The sequence below is a fragment of the Talaromyces rugulosus genome, chromosome VI (assembly GCF_013368755.1).
Source record: "Talaromyces rugulosus chromosome VI, complete sequence".
Classification (NCBI taxonomy): Eukaryota; Fungi; Ascomycota; class Eurotiomycetes; order Eurotiales; family Trichocomaceae; genus Talaromyces; species Talaromyces rugulosus.
The window spans coordinates 1,550,168-1,566,225 of NC_049566.1; the positions used below are offsets into that span (position 1 = coordinate 1,550,168).

General features: G+C 48.2%; 5 protein-coding genes across 5 annotated transcripts; 2 read left to right on the forward strand and 3 right to left on the reverse strand.

The window, feature by feature from the left end:
- Positions 1-866: 866 nt before the first annotated feature.
- TRUGW13939_10884 (uncharacterized protein) lies at positions 867-2,296 on the reverse strand (the record flags this gene model as incomplete). Its single annotated transcript, XM_035493994.1, has 3 exons — positions 867-1,309; positions 1,365-2,157; positions 2,228-2,296. 3 exons carry the CDS (start codon positions 2,294-2,296, stop codon positions 867-869), a joined length of 1,305 nt encoding a protein of 434 aa, XP_035349887.1.
- Positions 2,297-3,007: 711 nt separating this feature from the next.
- On the reverse strand, positions 3,008-3,697 carry TRUGW13939_10885 (uncharacterized protein; the record flags this gene model as incomplete). Its single annotated transcript, XM_035493995.1, has 2 exons — positions 3,008-3,268; positions 3,656-3,697. 2 exons carry the CDS (start codon positions 3,695-3,697, stop codon positions 3,008-3,010), a joined length of 303 nt encoding a protein of 100 aa, XP_035349888.1.
- A 3,984-nt stretch (positions 3,698-7,681) lies between these two features.
- On the reverse strand, positions 7,682-9,565 carry TRUGW13939_10886 (uncharacterized protein; the record flags this gene model as incomplete). The annotated part of the gene is made up of 1 exon (XM_035493996.1): positions 7,682-9,565. The coding sequence occupies one exon, from the start codon at positions 9,563-9,565 to the stop codon at positions 7,682-7,684; it is 1,884 nt and encodes a 627-aa protein (XP_035349889.1).
- A 633-nt stretch (positions 9,566-10,198) lies between these two features.
- Positions 10,199-11,317, forward strand: TRUGW13939_10887 (uncharacterized protein; the record flags this gene model as incomplete). Its single annotated transcript, XM_035493997.1, has 1 exon — positions 10,199-11,317. The coding sequence occupies one exon, from the start codon at positions 10,199-10,201 to the stop codon at positions 11,315-11,317; it is 1,119 nt and encodes a 372-aa protein (XP_035349890.1).
- Positions 11,318-14,103: 2,786 nt separating this feature from the next.
- On the forward strand, positions 14,104-15,864 carry TRUGW13939_10888 (uncharacterized protein; the record flags this gene model as incomplete). The annotated part of the gene is made up of 4 exons (XM_035493998.1): positions 14,104-14,345; positions 14,447-14,829; positions 14,901-15,665; positions 15,725-15,864. 4 exons carry the CDS (start codon positions 14,104-14,106, stop codon positions 15,862-15,864), a joined length of 1,530 nt encoding a protein of 509 aa, XP_035349891.1.
- Between the last annotated feature and the right edge of the window lie 194 nt (positions 15,865-16,058).

Below are 16,058 nucleotides of genomic sequence, written 5' to 3' on the forward strand. Positions count from 1 at the left end.
GTCAATTGGCTGGTGTATGTATAGAAAAATATATAATAACATTATGGCACTCTCAGTAGTCAAAACTATATTCAAATGTTATTTTAATAACCATCAGTGGTCTAACTCTATATACATGATCCTTACCCCAATTGAATGCTCTGTGCTCATCATTTAAGAAGCCCGGGTAAAAAATCATTTGGGAAGGAATGCGTTATTATTTGTTCCACCAGATTTCAATATTGATGACGATTCCAAAATTTAGATGTTAGACCTTAAATATTAATACATCACATGCAATCCCAGATTATTGGCTTAAAAATGAAATCAACATTAGCAGATCTATACATATCCTAAACATAACCATAGTAACCGTCAATTAATGGTCTGCATGTGTAGCTTTCCGTTAGTATCAATCTGTATCTGCCATTGTTACTATATGAGATCATTAATGTTACAGGTGCAACCATCTGGTGATACAAGCGACACGAGTCGCGAGACAAGGAGTTTAATGCAATTTGCGAACATGGCGTCGTAATTTCATTCTGCAACTTCATGAAGAAGAAGAAAACAAATAAAGAAATAAAAAAGAAAAATCTATGGACCATTTATTCATATATACAAGCCGTAACACAAACGGTCCGATATTCCCAGACACCATTCAACACCTTCACAGCGAACACAATTAAGACAAGTCAGGAAACGAAATTAGATGGGGAAAACAGATTTACGTAGGGGATAGAAAACGAAAAAGAAAAACAACAGGTGAAGATGGAAAGGAGAAGTAGCACGGGAGAAAAAAATGACAAGTACCGCATTCATTCACTATTCTTCCAATCCCCCCGTCGCGTTCGTATTGTCCCATCAAATTTGAATGCATTTGCCTGTCAAAAAATCCTTGCCCCTCGCATCTTGAACTCGGGTGACGGGCTAGGGCCGGGACGATACCAGAGAGCCTCGTTCGCCTTCCCATTCTTATCCGACTTCTCCCTTGTCAGGCCAAAAGTAGAGTCCTTTTCACTGTCCCCTTCCACCCACTGACACTTGCCAAATGCGACAGCCAGGGCGTCGTAATTGAAATCGCCGCGGCCGTGATAGTGCTTGCCAAGCAGCGGGATGATTGCCCTGCTGGCCACGGGGCTGTAGTAGTGTGGGATACGCGAAAACAGGTGGTGGGTGACATGGTCGCTGGAAATATGGTGGAAGAAGTGAGTGCCGATGAAACTGAAGTCGCGGTCAATGGTGGCCGTGGCGCCCCGGAGAAAAGTCCAGGATTCAGAGGTATATTTGGGCACGGATGGATGGGTATGGTGGAGGTAGGTGATCATGACTATTGAAAGATTAGTGACTGTCAGTGGGTTATGTAGGGTTAAGAGAAAACACACCTATCCAGTGATTCACCCAAGTCCATGGAACAATATAAAACCAAAACAAGGTCTCGAATGAGCCGAATGCCCGACAGAGGTAGCACAGAATACTGATGGTAGCGAGGCAACCCAAGTCGGACATGATGATGGCGGGCCACTCGGAGGAGTAGAACAGGGCTCCCCAAGGATCAAAATGGCTGTGTCGCCAAGCGGACATGTTCTTCTTGGGAACGGCCGAAGGTGGGCAGGTTATGTTGGTGAGGATGTACCAGTTCCAGCCGATTGTTTGTTGCAGGATTATGCGCAGGAAGAGCACGACGGGGGCGTCCTGGCCGACTTCATCAAGGGTCTCGACGGCGGCGTGGATCTTCTCAGCGTACTGGCTCCGCCGTGGCGGGACATAGTTGAGGTCCTTTTCGATGTGGTTCGCATAGATGTGATGGCGCCGATGGGTCGACTTCCACGAGAAATAGGGTGCGAGGAGCCACGAATGCAGGACGAAGCCGATGGTATCGTTGAGAGCGCTCCAGCGCGAAAAACCGCTGTGACCGCAGTCGTGAGCGATCACCCACAGCCCTGTCCAGACAACACCCTGACAGAATCCGTAGACATTGACGACGGTGTAGTACAACCAGGTAGATTCGACGACGGCGGGCGTGTGTAGTAATTGGTATAGGGCTGCCGTGAGGGCTGCGCTGTAGCAGAGATCGCGGGCTAGATAATAAAACGACAAGAAGAGATTGGGCGAGAAGCAGTAGTCCGGCACTGCGCGGCGCAGGTCGTCGACGGTGACGTCTTTTTCACTGAGCCTCTATATACCAGATGTCAGTCAGTCAGTCAGTTCAGTCAGGCGCAATTCCGCAAGTATCAACTATACGCACCCCTCCTTCGACCAGCTTCGTCGGATGGGGTTCCTCGATCGTGTGGAAGCCTGTCCGTTCTGCCTCCATGGCCGATAATAGACTGTTTGCGAACGATTGCGACAATCCCAATTGACACGCAACGAGACAAGTTGACTGCGTCGACGGGGCGGGTGGATGACGGATGGAATTCCAGAAAAACGTGAGAAATCTCGGAATTGGATTAGCCCAATGTCGGCCTGCTTGGTTTAATAAGCCAGGGGACTCAGTACTAAGTAGGTCCAAGAACACAGGGAGATCGAAGTGGAGTAAGTTTGGGTTGGCTCGGCGTTGGTCGGTTCGTGACCGGGATGTTTTTTTTCTTCTTCGTCTTCGCTTTGTCCCTCCTTCTTGGTTATTACTATCGGATTATTGCCCAGCGTACCTACAGAGTCCGTACTAAGAGCCCAGCCAGAGACAGCTGCAGTGGCATTGCGAGGCGAGCCAAGGAGAGCGAAGGATCAGAGAATCTAGACAGGAGAAAAGAGGGCGGGGGCTGCCAAGTTATAAGAACCAGGCTCCGTGCTGCCCACTTAATAGTAACAGGACTCGGAAGGAGAAGAGGAAGATGAGGATAGCGTCCAAGCTCAGGATTTATCTAGTCATCACAGGAGCAACTTATAATTCTTCTAATAATAATGAAAGGAACATCAATAATCAGCATCCGCCGCCGGTAAGCCTCTCGATCCATAACCAGGCCGCCTTTTTTTGTCCTCAGACTTTTCTTTTGCCATTCCTTTGTTGCTTTTTTTCCTTGCCCTTCTATTTTTTGCCATCGGGGCTGGCCTGCTCCAGTTTTCTCACGCGAGAATTAGCATTGTTTAACGTCTGCGAACGGGCGATCGGGTCCGGAACGCCAATCAGGCCGGACAACCAACCCTCCAGCCATTCGCCTGGGGCCGATGCAACGCCCTGGCTTGCAGCGTAAACCTTTTGAGTCGCACGGGCAGGGCTCGTAGAGGGAGGGCCAGCGTCGGCGCTGGTTGGGCGGTCGGCAGCGCCTTTTCCCTTGATTCTGGCAAGCTGGAAACACGTGTTAGACAATTATTTTTAGTGGCAAAGCGGCCTCTTGCGGCCGGTGGAGAAATCAGAATTCTCTGGCTGCTCACTCGCCAGGAAGCGCTTCTTCTGTCCACCGGCGGCTGGAAGAATGTGTAATTATTGCTGTACGTAGTTAGTACTCCGTAGGAGTATGTCCGAGCCAGGAGAACCGAGTCCCACCACCAAACTAGCGCCTTAGGAGAGTATTATTAGTCGCCTTGATGGGGCCCTTAGAGTACCACAGACACGGGCCTCTGGTGATAGGTCCGTATCTAGGGGTTTAGTACATTCATTCAACCCTGAGTCGTGCGTGGCCGCCAACATCCGGAGAGCATGTCCCTTGCGGCCTGGTATCTACGACCTACGTACAACCCTTCTGCGCTTCAACCGCAGTACTGTCGAATCTTCCATCTGCTTCTTGTACTGCACTCGGTCCGCGTGTTCCGGCCGGTCCCGACGTCTTGTTTCGTCCAATAATCAACTATGGCTCGACTCCATCGTGTCCGCCAGTCAGTGACCCGCCCCATGCAGCCAGATTGAACAAGGAAGCAAAGCGAGAAAATCGTCGAGGGTTCACCATATTAATCATCATTATTATTATTGGTGGCTGGTGCACGGAGGATTCCAATTAAATAACACGATGCGATTCCGAGTAGTATTATTACATTAATACATGTACCGTCCGGGGCTACCGCGCCAAAGAACAAAGGGCGAGAGGGGAAAAGTTTAATAGGAATCAAGGAAACAAAGGGAATTCCCGAGGAGCGGTGGTCCGGGCCAATGATTATTTGTTTATCTTGAGATAAGGTCTTTTAGAAAAAGAATAAAAAAACCACTGCTAGCGATAGGTCACGTCGATTTTTGCCATTCCACATCATTCTTTTCAACGGGCTGTAGCAATGGGTAAAGTAGATCGAAGAAGAGCGAGTTTATGTCAGTACCGTCACTGGTAATAATAATACTACGATTGATACTCCGTATAGTGAATGGACTTATTTTCATCTCCTTGTTCTATAATAATACAGTTTATTTTTACCTACCTGCGTAGCCAAGTCTTTGGTAACCCCGAGATTCATCCATCTTGATTGCCACCGGGGGCGAGATGCATAGACTCATGTCACTGTCCTTGTATGGCCTGCTCAGCTGCACCATGCTTCATACATACTCGGTATAGGCCTCGTACCCGAAAAGCGATGACCGACTACAGCTCGACGTGCAGGTAGATCTGCACTGTGCAGCAAACAATTTGCCGCACCTCGAGCGATCTGTGCTACTGTAATCTTTACTGGCGATCACATGGGCAGCCAGCATTTTTTTATGACACCACCTTGCATACCGCCACAGCGCCGCAAGTCCGCGAGCAAGTACGTATTATTCATAGACTTTCTTTGACCAAAAGCCTCGTTACGGAAAACATTACGGATAGGCTGCAACGCTGCCAAATACATTTACTGTTCCATCGAATCATTGGCGCGCGGCTTGTAATTTGATGTCCGGATTATACTCCATACATCGATTGATAGCTGCAACAGTGAAACTATTGAACTTTACATCGAACGATGTAGTCTTTGTGCAGCGAATAGCCCTATTCGATTGGATCCATAACGACTGTCTAGATCGACCGACATGCATTATTATTATTAACTTTTTTTCTTTTTTTTCTTCTTTTCTTTTTCGTTCTCCAGCGCCAAGAATGCTGGCATTCCTCAGCCACTTTTATGCGAGGAGGCTAAAGCAGCACCCATTCGAATGCAGCCCGTCGCATCTAACTGCAACAATTATTGCGATCGGGGCCGATTCAAGATATCTCGATTTGACTTTCTTTTTCTTTTCTTTTTCTTTTGTTACCCTTGCAGGTATCCACCTTTATGTCTCGCTATTATTCTTTCAGACATCGATCAACAGCTCGGGATAGCCTCTTCCCGGGTCGGTTACTCCGTACATGTACGTAGTTAGACCCCAGAGAAACAAATGCGAAAGACTCGTTTGTCATCAATTAGAAGACGTGTCAAATTTTGAAGTTCTTGTTTAGGTTTGTGCCCCCCGCGCTTCATGGCGCCATACTTTTGCCACATTCAGCATTTCAGCTCCAAGAAAGACTCCCTCCAAGATACGAAGCTGCTAGTACTACTCGTATAATTAGTAAGGTATTATTAGCCGAAAACGTGGGTTTAGCTACAAAAAAAACCCCCGGAGGAATTATTCCGCCAAAACCAATCAGCGACGTTTTTGCTGTTATGCATCTCCGAACGAATTGGCAATGCAGTCAGATTTTAGTCCGCCTTTTTTAGTGTCTGTTTTGAACTGCACAATTTCCTGAAGAACCTGACTAATAATAATTATCTCATCATGAGTACGGCGGACGAAGTACACCTAATTTTGTTATTTTGTCAATGGAGGGAGGATTTGGCATGGGGACGTGGAAAAGGGCATATGGCTGTTTATTATTCAAAGTTCGGTTAGTCGTATAGATTAGATGGCCAAAGCAAAAGCAGAAGGAAAACGAAACCCCGCCATTGGAAGGTGCCAAAAGAGGGGCAAATAAAACATTAATTGCTTGGTTAGTATATACGCCTCGGCCCATCCCACCGACACTTGAAACCTTACACTCCGTTACCACTTACTTGGGCTGCGAACTACTCAGCTGGTCAGTCTTTGTTCGTTGGCATGGAAATCCACCGCCACAGGGTCTCACCACATTACCGATCAGAATACACCCTTGAGGCTTGCATATCAAATGTCAGATGACCAGTGCTGTGGACTCCTAAATTAATATATTGGGGCGGCTGCAGTTGATATAGCCCATTACGTAGTAGATTGAATTGTGGATATCAATACTGGTTAGAAAAATAGGCGGCCTTCAGCAAGGCCGGAAGCGACATGTCATAGTACGATGGGCTCAGACACGTGGGCCATCTAGAAAGCCAATACTACTACTGTCAACTCGTTCATGAAGGTCGATCGCTACAACAAACAATAATAAATGCGCATGATGCCATTGGACCCTTTTAGTTTTGTCCGTGCTGCTCGTACATTTCCGGTGCTGACAAGGAATGATTGAACAAGGCAGTGACATCGACAACTTGTTTACGACCGCGACTAGCTTTGAAACAGCCAACCAGTCTATAAGGCAAGTTGGTCTAGGTTACATTTCGCAAAAGCCATCCCTCAATAATATACGAGATAGAATCGAGTGTTGATCTTCTACTTCTCCATCGTTAATGAAATCGATCATCTTTGAAACAGAGCCAGTACCTGCAGGACAAACCTATTCAACCATACTGAAATCGATGCGGTGAGAAGCAATGCAAGGTATCTCGTGCAGTGAGATGTACGGCGACAGTAAGCGCAACGGTCTGACGTACCCCGCCACAACGTGGGTTGCTATATTTACAGTGCTTACTGTTATGAGCTTTATTCTAGCCTCTCTAACCGGGATTGGGTAATTTTTTTCCTCTCCTCCTCTGTAGATGGATGTAACCATGAATATCAAGAAAGAGTACCCTGGCTCTGTTGCGTAATCATGTGTTGTTCAAATTATCTCTGGTAAACCCGAGATATCCGGTGCGATGTATTCGCAAGGGCCCTTCACAAAGGCTGATCCAGCAGCAAAGTTGGAAAAAAAAAAGTCAATAAACCTTGCAAGGAGGGGAGCGGGGGAAAATAATCAATGTGAGCTGGTGACCGGTTTTCTCTGGCAACTGCGGGGTCTAACCTGATGCCCGCAGGAATAGGGCATCCGCCGAATGAAAGCGAATGGGCTTTGATGTTTTCACTACCTCACAGTGCATACGGCTACATGACTCTAGGCAATAACAGGAAGGCCGCATGGCTCAATGGCGGCACAAATGGTGCTAGGTAAACAGCCTCGTGGTTTTATGTGGCATGCGATCATTGGCCATTTGTAAATTGATCGGCATCCAATATACTATCAATTTACTTGCATCGAGACGAGGTTATGGCACTTGCTTTTTTCCCGCTTGATTCCGGTAGAGTTATCCTTGGCTACTTCAATGTTGATATGAGACATAAAAAACACAATACATCCAACTTTGGCAGTTCGACTAGTGTGTTGCCGTGAAGCAGTCACATGTACATGTATGATCAAGATACGACCGGTTAATACCTACTCGGATCTATGCCCGGCATTATGAGGTGGTTGTGTAAATTGAACATTATAAAACAAGGTGAATCAAATAAAGACCAATGGCCAAACAACTCTATAGACGAAATGGTTTTCTTTCAAGGCCAGAAATGCCTATCACAGGGACACGTTTGTCGCATTAAACTGTTGGTATCATAGCAAACATAACCTCATCCTACATTACATACGTATATAGATTACTCGCAAGCATAGCAGTTTTTTTTTAAATAACATCCGTCGTATGAAAAACTCTAGTCCCTATAAGCCTGGGCGGTCTCGCTAGAACTTTCTGTTGCAGCAGGTGCGGATGACCCTGTAGCCTGCGAGTCGTTCGTGGTGGGTTTGAACTTCATATCAGAAAGACCGTAAACCACGATAAAGGCCATTCCAAGAACCGCACTGATGCATGAGAAAACCATTGCAACAATGCCCCTGGACGTGAAGCCAGCCGGCAACCAGCCAGGCTGCTCGTTTTGTCCGCTCAAGTCAAGGTAGTCTTCCGTGTTGGCTGCAGCATTACCCTGATAAGGAATGCCAGCGGCCGCGCATACATCGTAATGCTGCTGAGGGACGGCCTCTTGGTTGGCGCCTTGGATTTTAGTCGGTGCTTCGACCATGATCATAGCCAGTCCTTGTGATAAATGCCAATCAATGTGGCAGTGAAAGATCCATACGCCTGGGTTATCGGCCACGAAGCGGATGACAAAATAGCCCTGTGGAGGAGCAACAAAGGTATCTCGGCGAGCCGGTGTGGCCGGGAAGGCGGTATGGTTATTTGGATCATATGGGACAGGGTCACCATCCGCATAGTCGTAAAAATGCTCCCCATATGGAGGCTGGCGGTCAACAAGCTGGAAGTTGTGTCCGTGAAGGTGAAATGGATGAGAGCCGGTGTCGTTGTTGTTGAGTACAATCTGTACTACTTGATTGTGTTCAAGAATCATGGGATGAGTGAATTCACCATATACGGCTTGGTTGGTAGCCAGATCGCCAACTGAAAAGACGGTATAGAGAGAAGGCACCTTGGGAGAAGTGAAGGAGATGTTGTCGAGGAATGCATAGCCGTCCCCATTGTCTAGGTTCAACATCTGGACGGTGACTTGGATATCTAAGTCGGGCTCGGGTAACAGAGGCATGCCATCTGTAGGCACAAGAGTGATGTCGTCAAAAGGTACAAGATCAGAGGCGACATCAACAGTCATTTGGGCTTGTGGATGGTCTACATCGGCATTGTATTCAAGCCAGTTGGTCTGGTTCAGTTTCAGGTCAGGTGTGATGGTGTCCAGCAGGACCGAATCGGCCACGGTGACAATTGGGTAGTTTTTGTCGGTTGTGTTTTTGGTTGTCACCAGAATCGAGTACCGTTGCGCGACAGCGATATAGAGGGTGTCAGCCTCGACAGGCTCGGTATAGACACCGTCGATCTCGACAATGCGGAAGGTGTGATCCTCAATATAGAAATACTGGGCTACAAAGGCGCCGATATTAATCAGACGCAGCAGGTATGTCGTGTTTGGTTTCACGGGCAAGCTGGAGTTCAGAGTGTCGTTGAACAGGAAGGCATTGGGGATTGGCTCAGCCCCAGTGGGATTGTAGACCGAGAGGAACTGAGGTGAGATATCCTCGGTCATCTCATGATACCAATCGCTCATGGTAAGGGTCATCTCCTCGTCATAGTCATTGACAAAGGGGGACTCGGCGTCATGCACAATCAGGGCCTGCCGGTATCCGTCCGGGTAGCAGAAGTCGGTATGGCAGTGGTACCAGTACGTCCCGTTCTGATTGACCGTGAAGTTGTAGGTGAAGTCAGAGCCAGGCGGCACCGGACACTGGGTGACCATTGCAGCACCATCCATGCCATTGGTGCCATTTTGAAACATGCCATGGAAGTGAATGGTGGCGCTGCGGTCAAGCGCATTGTGCATGTTGACGACCAGCTGGTCTCCCTTGTCGACTTCGATCACGGGCAGCGGCCATTGGCCATTAATACCAACGACTTTGCGCTCAGCCAGTCCATCGGGGTTGGCAGTCACCCAAGTGACGTTGAAGTCGTAGGTGACAGTCTTTGCACGACACAGCTGGGCCAGGCCGAGGACGGCCAGCAGCAAGAGAGAAAGCGAGCGCGAAACAGCCATTGCCGGGGATCACCTGTGGCTGGCTCGGCACGACACAGCGAAAACAGCAATACAGAGATGCAGATGAAGCGAAAGCAAAGGCGACGGCGACGATGAAGACAGGAATACGACGAAGAGAAAAACAAAAGCCAAAAAGTCACGAGGACTCGTTATCAGATCCCGGCTCGGCCCCACCACGTGCGCGCTTTTATTGGTTGAGTTTGATTAGAGTGGGACACTCACAAGCTTATTTAAATCAGATAAGACGCTGATTGGCTGCGTTAAGCCGCGACCTCGGCGACGGCCCGAGCGCCAGCCAATCGCGGTACGTCAAATGGGTCCTGATGATCTGATAAGACAACGCAGTGCGTGATTTTAGCCAGGTCGTTCCACTACAACGTCGAACCCTCCGGGACGCCGATGAAAAATTTTTCTTCGATCAAAGCACCGGACGCGTCGCTGGCCAGGGCAAAGAAAAATAAATACTAGTCATCATTATTAATTGCAATAATTGCAACCCTTCCCTGTCACTGCCACTGTCGCTGTCGCTGGTTTCTGCTCATGACATACACTCCGGCAAAACTCAGCTTGGCCGAATAATAAACAAACCATCATCAACATCGTCAATTGATATTCGCACTCTAGTCGCCCATCATGGTTAGCGTCTTCGCCGTGCAGGTCTTCTTCATCACTTTCCGCGAGTGCTTGGAGGCAGTCATCATCGTTTCCGTGCTGCTCTCCTTCCTCAAGAAATGCCTCGGCCAGCCCGGCCAGGATCAAGATATATACAAGCAGCTGAGACGGCAAGTCTGGGTCGGCTCTGCGGCAGGCATTGGGATATGCCTGGTTCTCGGCGGCGCCTTCATCGGCGTCTTCTACGGCCTCGGCCACGATATCTGGTCCAAGTCGGAGGACCTATGGGAAGGTATCTTCTACCTAATTGCCGCCATCATCATCACCATCATGGGCCTCACCCTGCTACGTATCAACAAGACCCAGGCAAAGTGGCAGGTCAAGATCGCCAGGGCACTGGCCGAGCATAAGGAGAAAAAGTCCTTTATTCTCGGCAATTGGGCCCGTCGCTATTCCATGTTCCTGCTGCCCTTCATCACTTGTCTTCGAGAGGGGCTCGAGGCCGTCGTCTTCATCGGCGGCGTGTCCCTGGGTTATCCTGCTACCGCGTTTCCCCTCCCAGTCATTACGGGAATCATAGCCGGCGGCTTGGTCGGATGGCTCATCTACCGTGGTGGAAACGCCATGTCCATTCAGCTGTTTCTTATCGCGTCTACCTGTGTGCTGTACCTCATTGCCGCTGGCATGTTCTCCAAATCCGTCTGGAGCCTGGAATTCAACACGTTTGGCAACAAGGTTGGCTCCGACGTTGCTGAGGCCGGGGACGGTCCGGGGTCGTACAACATTTTTGAATCTGTGTGGCATGTAAACTGTTGCAACCCAGAAATAGACAATGGATGGGACGTCTTCAATGCCATTCTAGGCTGGCAGAATTCTGCAACTTATGGCTCGGTCCTCAGCTACAACTTGTACTGGGTCTTCATCATGGTGACTGTCTCGTGCATGCTGTATCAAGAACGCCATGGATTTTTCCCCTTGCAAAAGCCTGCCTTGCAGCTGATGTCCCGCGTTCCTGGCCTGCGGGGATATGCGCTGCGCAAGTTGAATCATTCCGATGCAGATGACGAGGAGATTGTTCGCCAGGTGGGTAACAACATGTTCACCGAAGTCACAACGGAGCGCGTCGAACCGACAAAGTAGTATGTTATTATTATTATTATTATTTAATCATATTTAACGTCTATACCGAGCCCTAGGCTATGACAGACAGAAAGTAGTATGTTGGGCTAGTAGTTGTTTATTGTTTTTGCTATGTAATGCCGGATGAAACTCATGTCTTGTATACTTGAATGTGCAAAGTTTTCCTGTCATCAATTGATTCACTCTTCAAATTTGATATTTCGAGTCAATGTCGAGCTATATTAATATATATATTACATCAGTCAATTATTATATTCCATAGCATAGTCCCAGTCACCACATCAATTGATGTAGTTAACGTAACACAAATACAACATTGAACAATCAAACATTTGAATGGGTGCAATTTTTAATTTTGTAATTAATATATAAACCGGTTCAGACATCAATATGTTTAAACACCATAGGTACACAACATTGAACATATTAGTTGTTAGATGTTTAGTGTTACTAGTTGACTGACATTAACTATATAGTTTTATATTTAGCTTTGAAACTTTGAACCTGCTTTTTACAATGATTGAACGCTCATTGATATTCATGTTCACTTTGCGATACCTCTATGTTAATTGATACCATGAATACACAACAACTCGTGTTTGAATAATACATGTAGCACATTACTCTGATGTCACATGCAAAGTAACAATCAATCCAGCTTCCTAATTCAGGAAGCACTTGTAACATTCCCAGCGGCTCGAGCCGACCGAATCAATTGCTCATTACACGCTTACCAAGGATCCGATCGAAATGCGACCGTCAATCTCGACCCCTGCACGATTAGTTATCCTTGTTGTCTTGCAAACATATTCGTTGATGCATGTCGACAGAATTGTTCAATATTGGTTCCCGGCCTCAGGCAAATGTGGCCATGCCAGCTAGTGAACGCCACATATTTCCAAATAAAGACAGCATGCAGCATACCCGCAGCTGCGGATTTGGGACTTGGACAGTGCACTGCATGCAGCATTTACATATCGCCAAGCAACGAGTAGATCATCTGCCCTTTGTACATACTAACTAGGAATTAGCACTGAGTCTTTTGCTCCAGTCTAGAAGTAGAGTTGCAAGGTTGAAATCTACGAGCAGTGCCCCGCCGAGCCGAGCCGAAAGATCCATCCCAGATTCTCTTTTCTTCTTTTGTTTCATTATTTACAGTGTTGCCGATTATCATTTCTGCATTCTGACATCTCTGGCGTCGCAGAGGACTGACTGCCATTCTAGGCAATGGCACTGCATAGCCGCACGGGATACTCTCGGGGGTACGTCCGTAATAATATGGAGAGTATTCTATCCCAGAGGACAGCACATAGTGCAGAGTAGCATCATTATCCAGTCCTTGCTACGTAGTTACTCGGTATTCTTATTAATACTACTCCGCAGCAGTGGAGTCAGCCTGCAGGTGGCCTGGAGTCCGAGCCCTTGCTGTTTTGCCAGGCCCAAAGAAGCCACAAAAGTCAAACAGTCATAATTTGATAATAATGATGGACCAAGATGCCGGCTTTTGCCGAGGAAATCCGCTGGACAACTCCGGTGGAATCCCGGGGTGTGGAGGGAATTACCATTCTTATTAATAATTAGGGGGTGTTATTGATACATTGTTGTCTCGTGCTGGTTGGAAATGTATTCCGTATGCTTGACTTCCGGTTCAACTATCCGTAGATAACACGGACTCCACTCACTGCGACATTGCGACAGAATAGTGCGTCGTCAGTACAAAGAAAAGGAAAATAATAAGAACAAAAAAAGCGGTGCGACCGATAGATTAGCTGAAGGAGCAGAAAGGGGGGCCGTGGAGGCTTGGGTGACAGCCAAATCGACAACAGGATGCCCGCTAGCACCGCACAAAGGCCTGCCAATAGCAATAATAGCAATAAGCAATCAATCGAGGTTCAATAACACACAATAATAATAACGGATCCTGCATTATTGTTGCTCTTTTTTGGGACCCGGGGATCGCCATAGCGCGGGCCAAGAACGAGTGGAGATGGTTCAATGTTGGTTTTTCCAGCATTCTTTGCAGCACAGAAGAAATAAGCCAGTCGGTGATTGGTTTTCAGGCCATATTATCGCATCCCTGCCCGTAATTGATGATTACTATTTATCGAGGAATAACGGTGGCAAACCCAGACGCTATTGGATCGCCCTCTCCACCGCCTCGAATCGGGTATGGGACCTCCATCACTGCTCGTTTCATTCAGTGTAATACTACGGATCCAAGGATACGACGAAGAATTAAAATTGGGAAAGGGACCAAACCAATAATGGGCCCCAGGTGGGGGGCTGTTATCCCTTTTCTTTCGGCCCAGCGCAATCAAGCTTCAACGTACTTCATCCACCAAACATCCAAACCCGATAATAATAATTAGAATGCGTCTGCTTCCAGGCACAAACCACCAGTGAAAAGACAACCTGCCTGTTCTCCGCCGCCTTGCACCAGCAACCCCGCATTGCTGCATATCTTCTTGTGGTGGATGTTCGTTCGGATGATCGCCATGGCTTGTCCATAGAGTGGACGGCCCATCAGCAGTATAACCACACCTACGTTCCTTGTGTTCACTCACCACCGTGGCTGGCCTTGCTTGGCCTAGTTTTGACTCTTTGTTCTCTCTCTCTCTCTTGTCTCTAGCGCCCCTCCGTCCGAGGTCTTTCCGGTCAACCGCCCTACTACGCCCTTCCCTTCCTTTACTCGACGTCCCTTTCCGCTCCTTGACCGGACTGCCAGCCAGTCAATTGGCATCGCTGTCGACCCTTGGTGAAGAGGGAGCAGCACAGAACCCGTCTCGATGGATCACGCCGTGAGCGACGACCAGCTGGGGATGGAGCTGGAGCTGGAGCAGAAACCATCGACCATCGACGTCGACGCCGACATCGAGAAGAGAAGCGACCAGCCTCTTCACACCAATGTTCCGCTTTTGTTGTCCGAACTCGATTGGGACTCGCCAGAAGATCCAGATAACCCGAGGAATTGGGGCTCCTCAAAGAAAATCTACCATTTAGTTTGCATCTCACTATGCGCTTTTACCACGTACGTCGCAGTCAATCTCTCTCGCGCCCATGTACCAGAAATATCGTGGGAACAAGAACAAGTTGTTCGAGTTGTAGCTAACCATATTCTTGTCTCACCAGAACCTATCTGTCCTCCGCATGGGCGAGCGGCGCAGTCCCGGCCGCAAAGGAATACAACGTCTCAGAAACGGTTTCACTACTCGGAGTCTCGCTCTTTTGCGTCGGTCTTTCCCTCGGTCCTGTCATTGGCAGTCCAGTAAGCGAACAATACGGTCGGCTGCCTGTATATCGCTGGAGTCTCCCGCTGGGCGGGCTCTTCATCATCGGATGCGCCGTGTCGAAGAATATGGCCAGCATTCTGGTCTGTCGCTTTTTCGCCGGGCTCTTTTGCAGTCCCTGTCTGAGCATTGGCGGCGGCTCAATCACCGATATGTATCTGCCCAGTAAAATGGGACGCGCCACGTCGGGCTTCCTGGTTTCTCCCTTCCTCGGCCCTTGTATAGGTAGGTGGTCTTTTTTCTTCCTTTGGGTTTCAAGTCGACGGTCACAAATGCTAATTATTGGGTGAATATAGCACCGGTGATTGGCGGCTTCGTGATCGAACACAAATCCTGGCGATGGTTGGAATGGGTAGGCCTGATTGCCACCGCTGTGACCATTGTCTTCTCGCTCGGAATGCAGGAGACATACAAAACAGCTGTCTTGAAACAACGCGCCCAAAGACGCGGCCTCTGCGTATCCGATCACAAAGCGCCGACACTGGGTAGCCTGCGAGGGTGGATGGCAGATACCGTGGTACGACCCTTGATTCTCCTGACGACCGAACCCATCGTCACCTTTTTGAGTCTATACATCGGGTTCAATTTCGCCGTCCTCTACGGATTCTTCGCTTCGTTGCAGGTCGTCTATTCCGAGATCTACGGCTTCAACCCTCACAAATCCGGCCTCGTCTTTCTGTCTTTGGCCATCGGCCTGGGCTTAGCCACCACCACCAGCCTTTTAATGGATAAGTTCATATACCAGAAAAAGCACAGAGAGCTCACCGCGCAGGGCGTGAAGCGGATTCCGCCAGAGCACCGTCTATACCCGGCTATGTTTGGCGGTTTTTGTATCATCATCAGCCTGTTCTGGTTCGCTTGGACCGCTCGCTCCGACATTTCCTGGGCCAGCCCGACCATCGCTCTCATACCCTTCAACTGGGGGAACCTGTGTGTTTTCACGTCTGCAGCGATATACTTAGTGGATTGCTATGGGCCTCGTTACGGTGCCTCGGCGCTGGCTGCTAACGGATTCACCCGGTACATGTTCGCCATGGCCTTTCCATTATTCATGGTCCAAAGTGAGTTTCATCTTGACAAACTAACCACCTTGAAATCTCAAACTGACTTCTTAAAACAGTGTACAACAATCTCACCCCAAAATGGGCGACCAGCTTGCTGGGTTTCATCTCCATCGCACTCGCCCCGATACCATGGCTTCTCTTCTGGACTGGGCCTAAAATCCGAAGCTGGAGTCGCATCGCATCAAGTTTAGCCTGATATGTGTTCTTTTTTTTTTTAAATCGTGCAGAAACTGCATTTTAATGATACCGAAACGACTTTTCTCCAGTCTTTCTGTTTTTGTTTTGCTTTTTTTTCTAAGGGAATGGACGTCACACTTGCATATATATACACACACACGTTTGATTGGTTTTGGGGTTATCAAAGGTTTTTCTCTTTTCTTTTTTGAGACG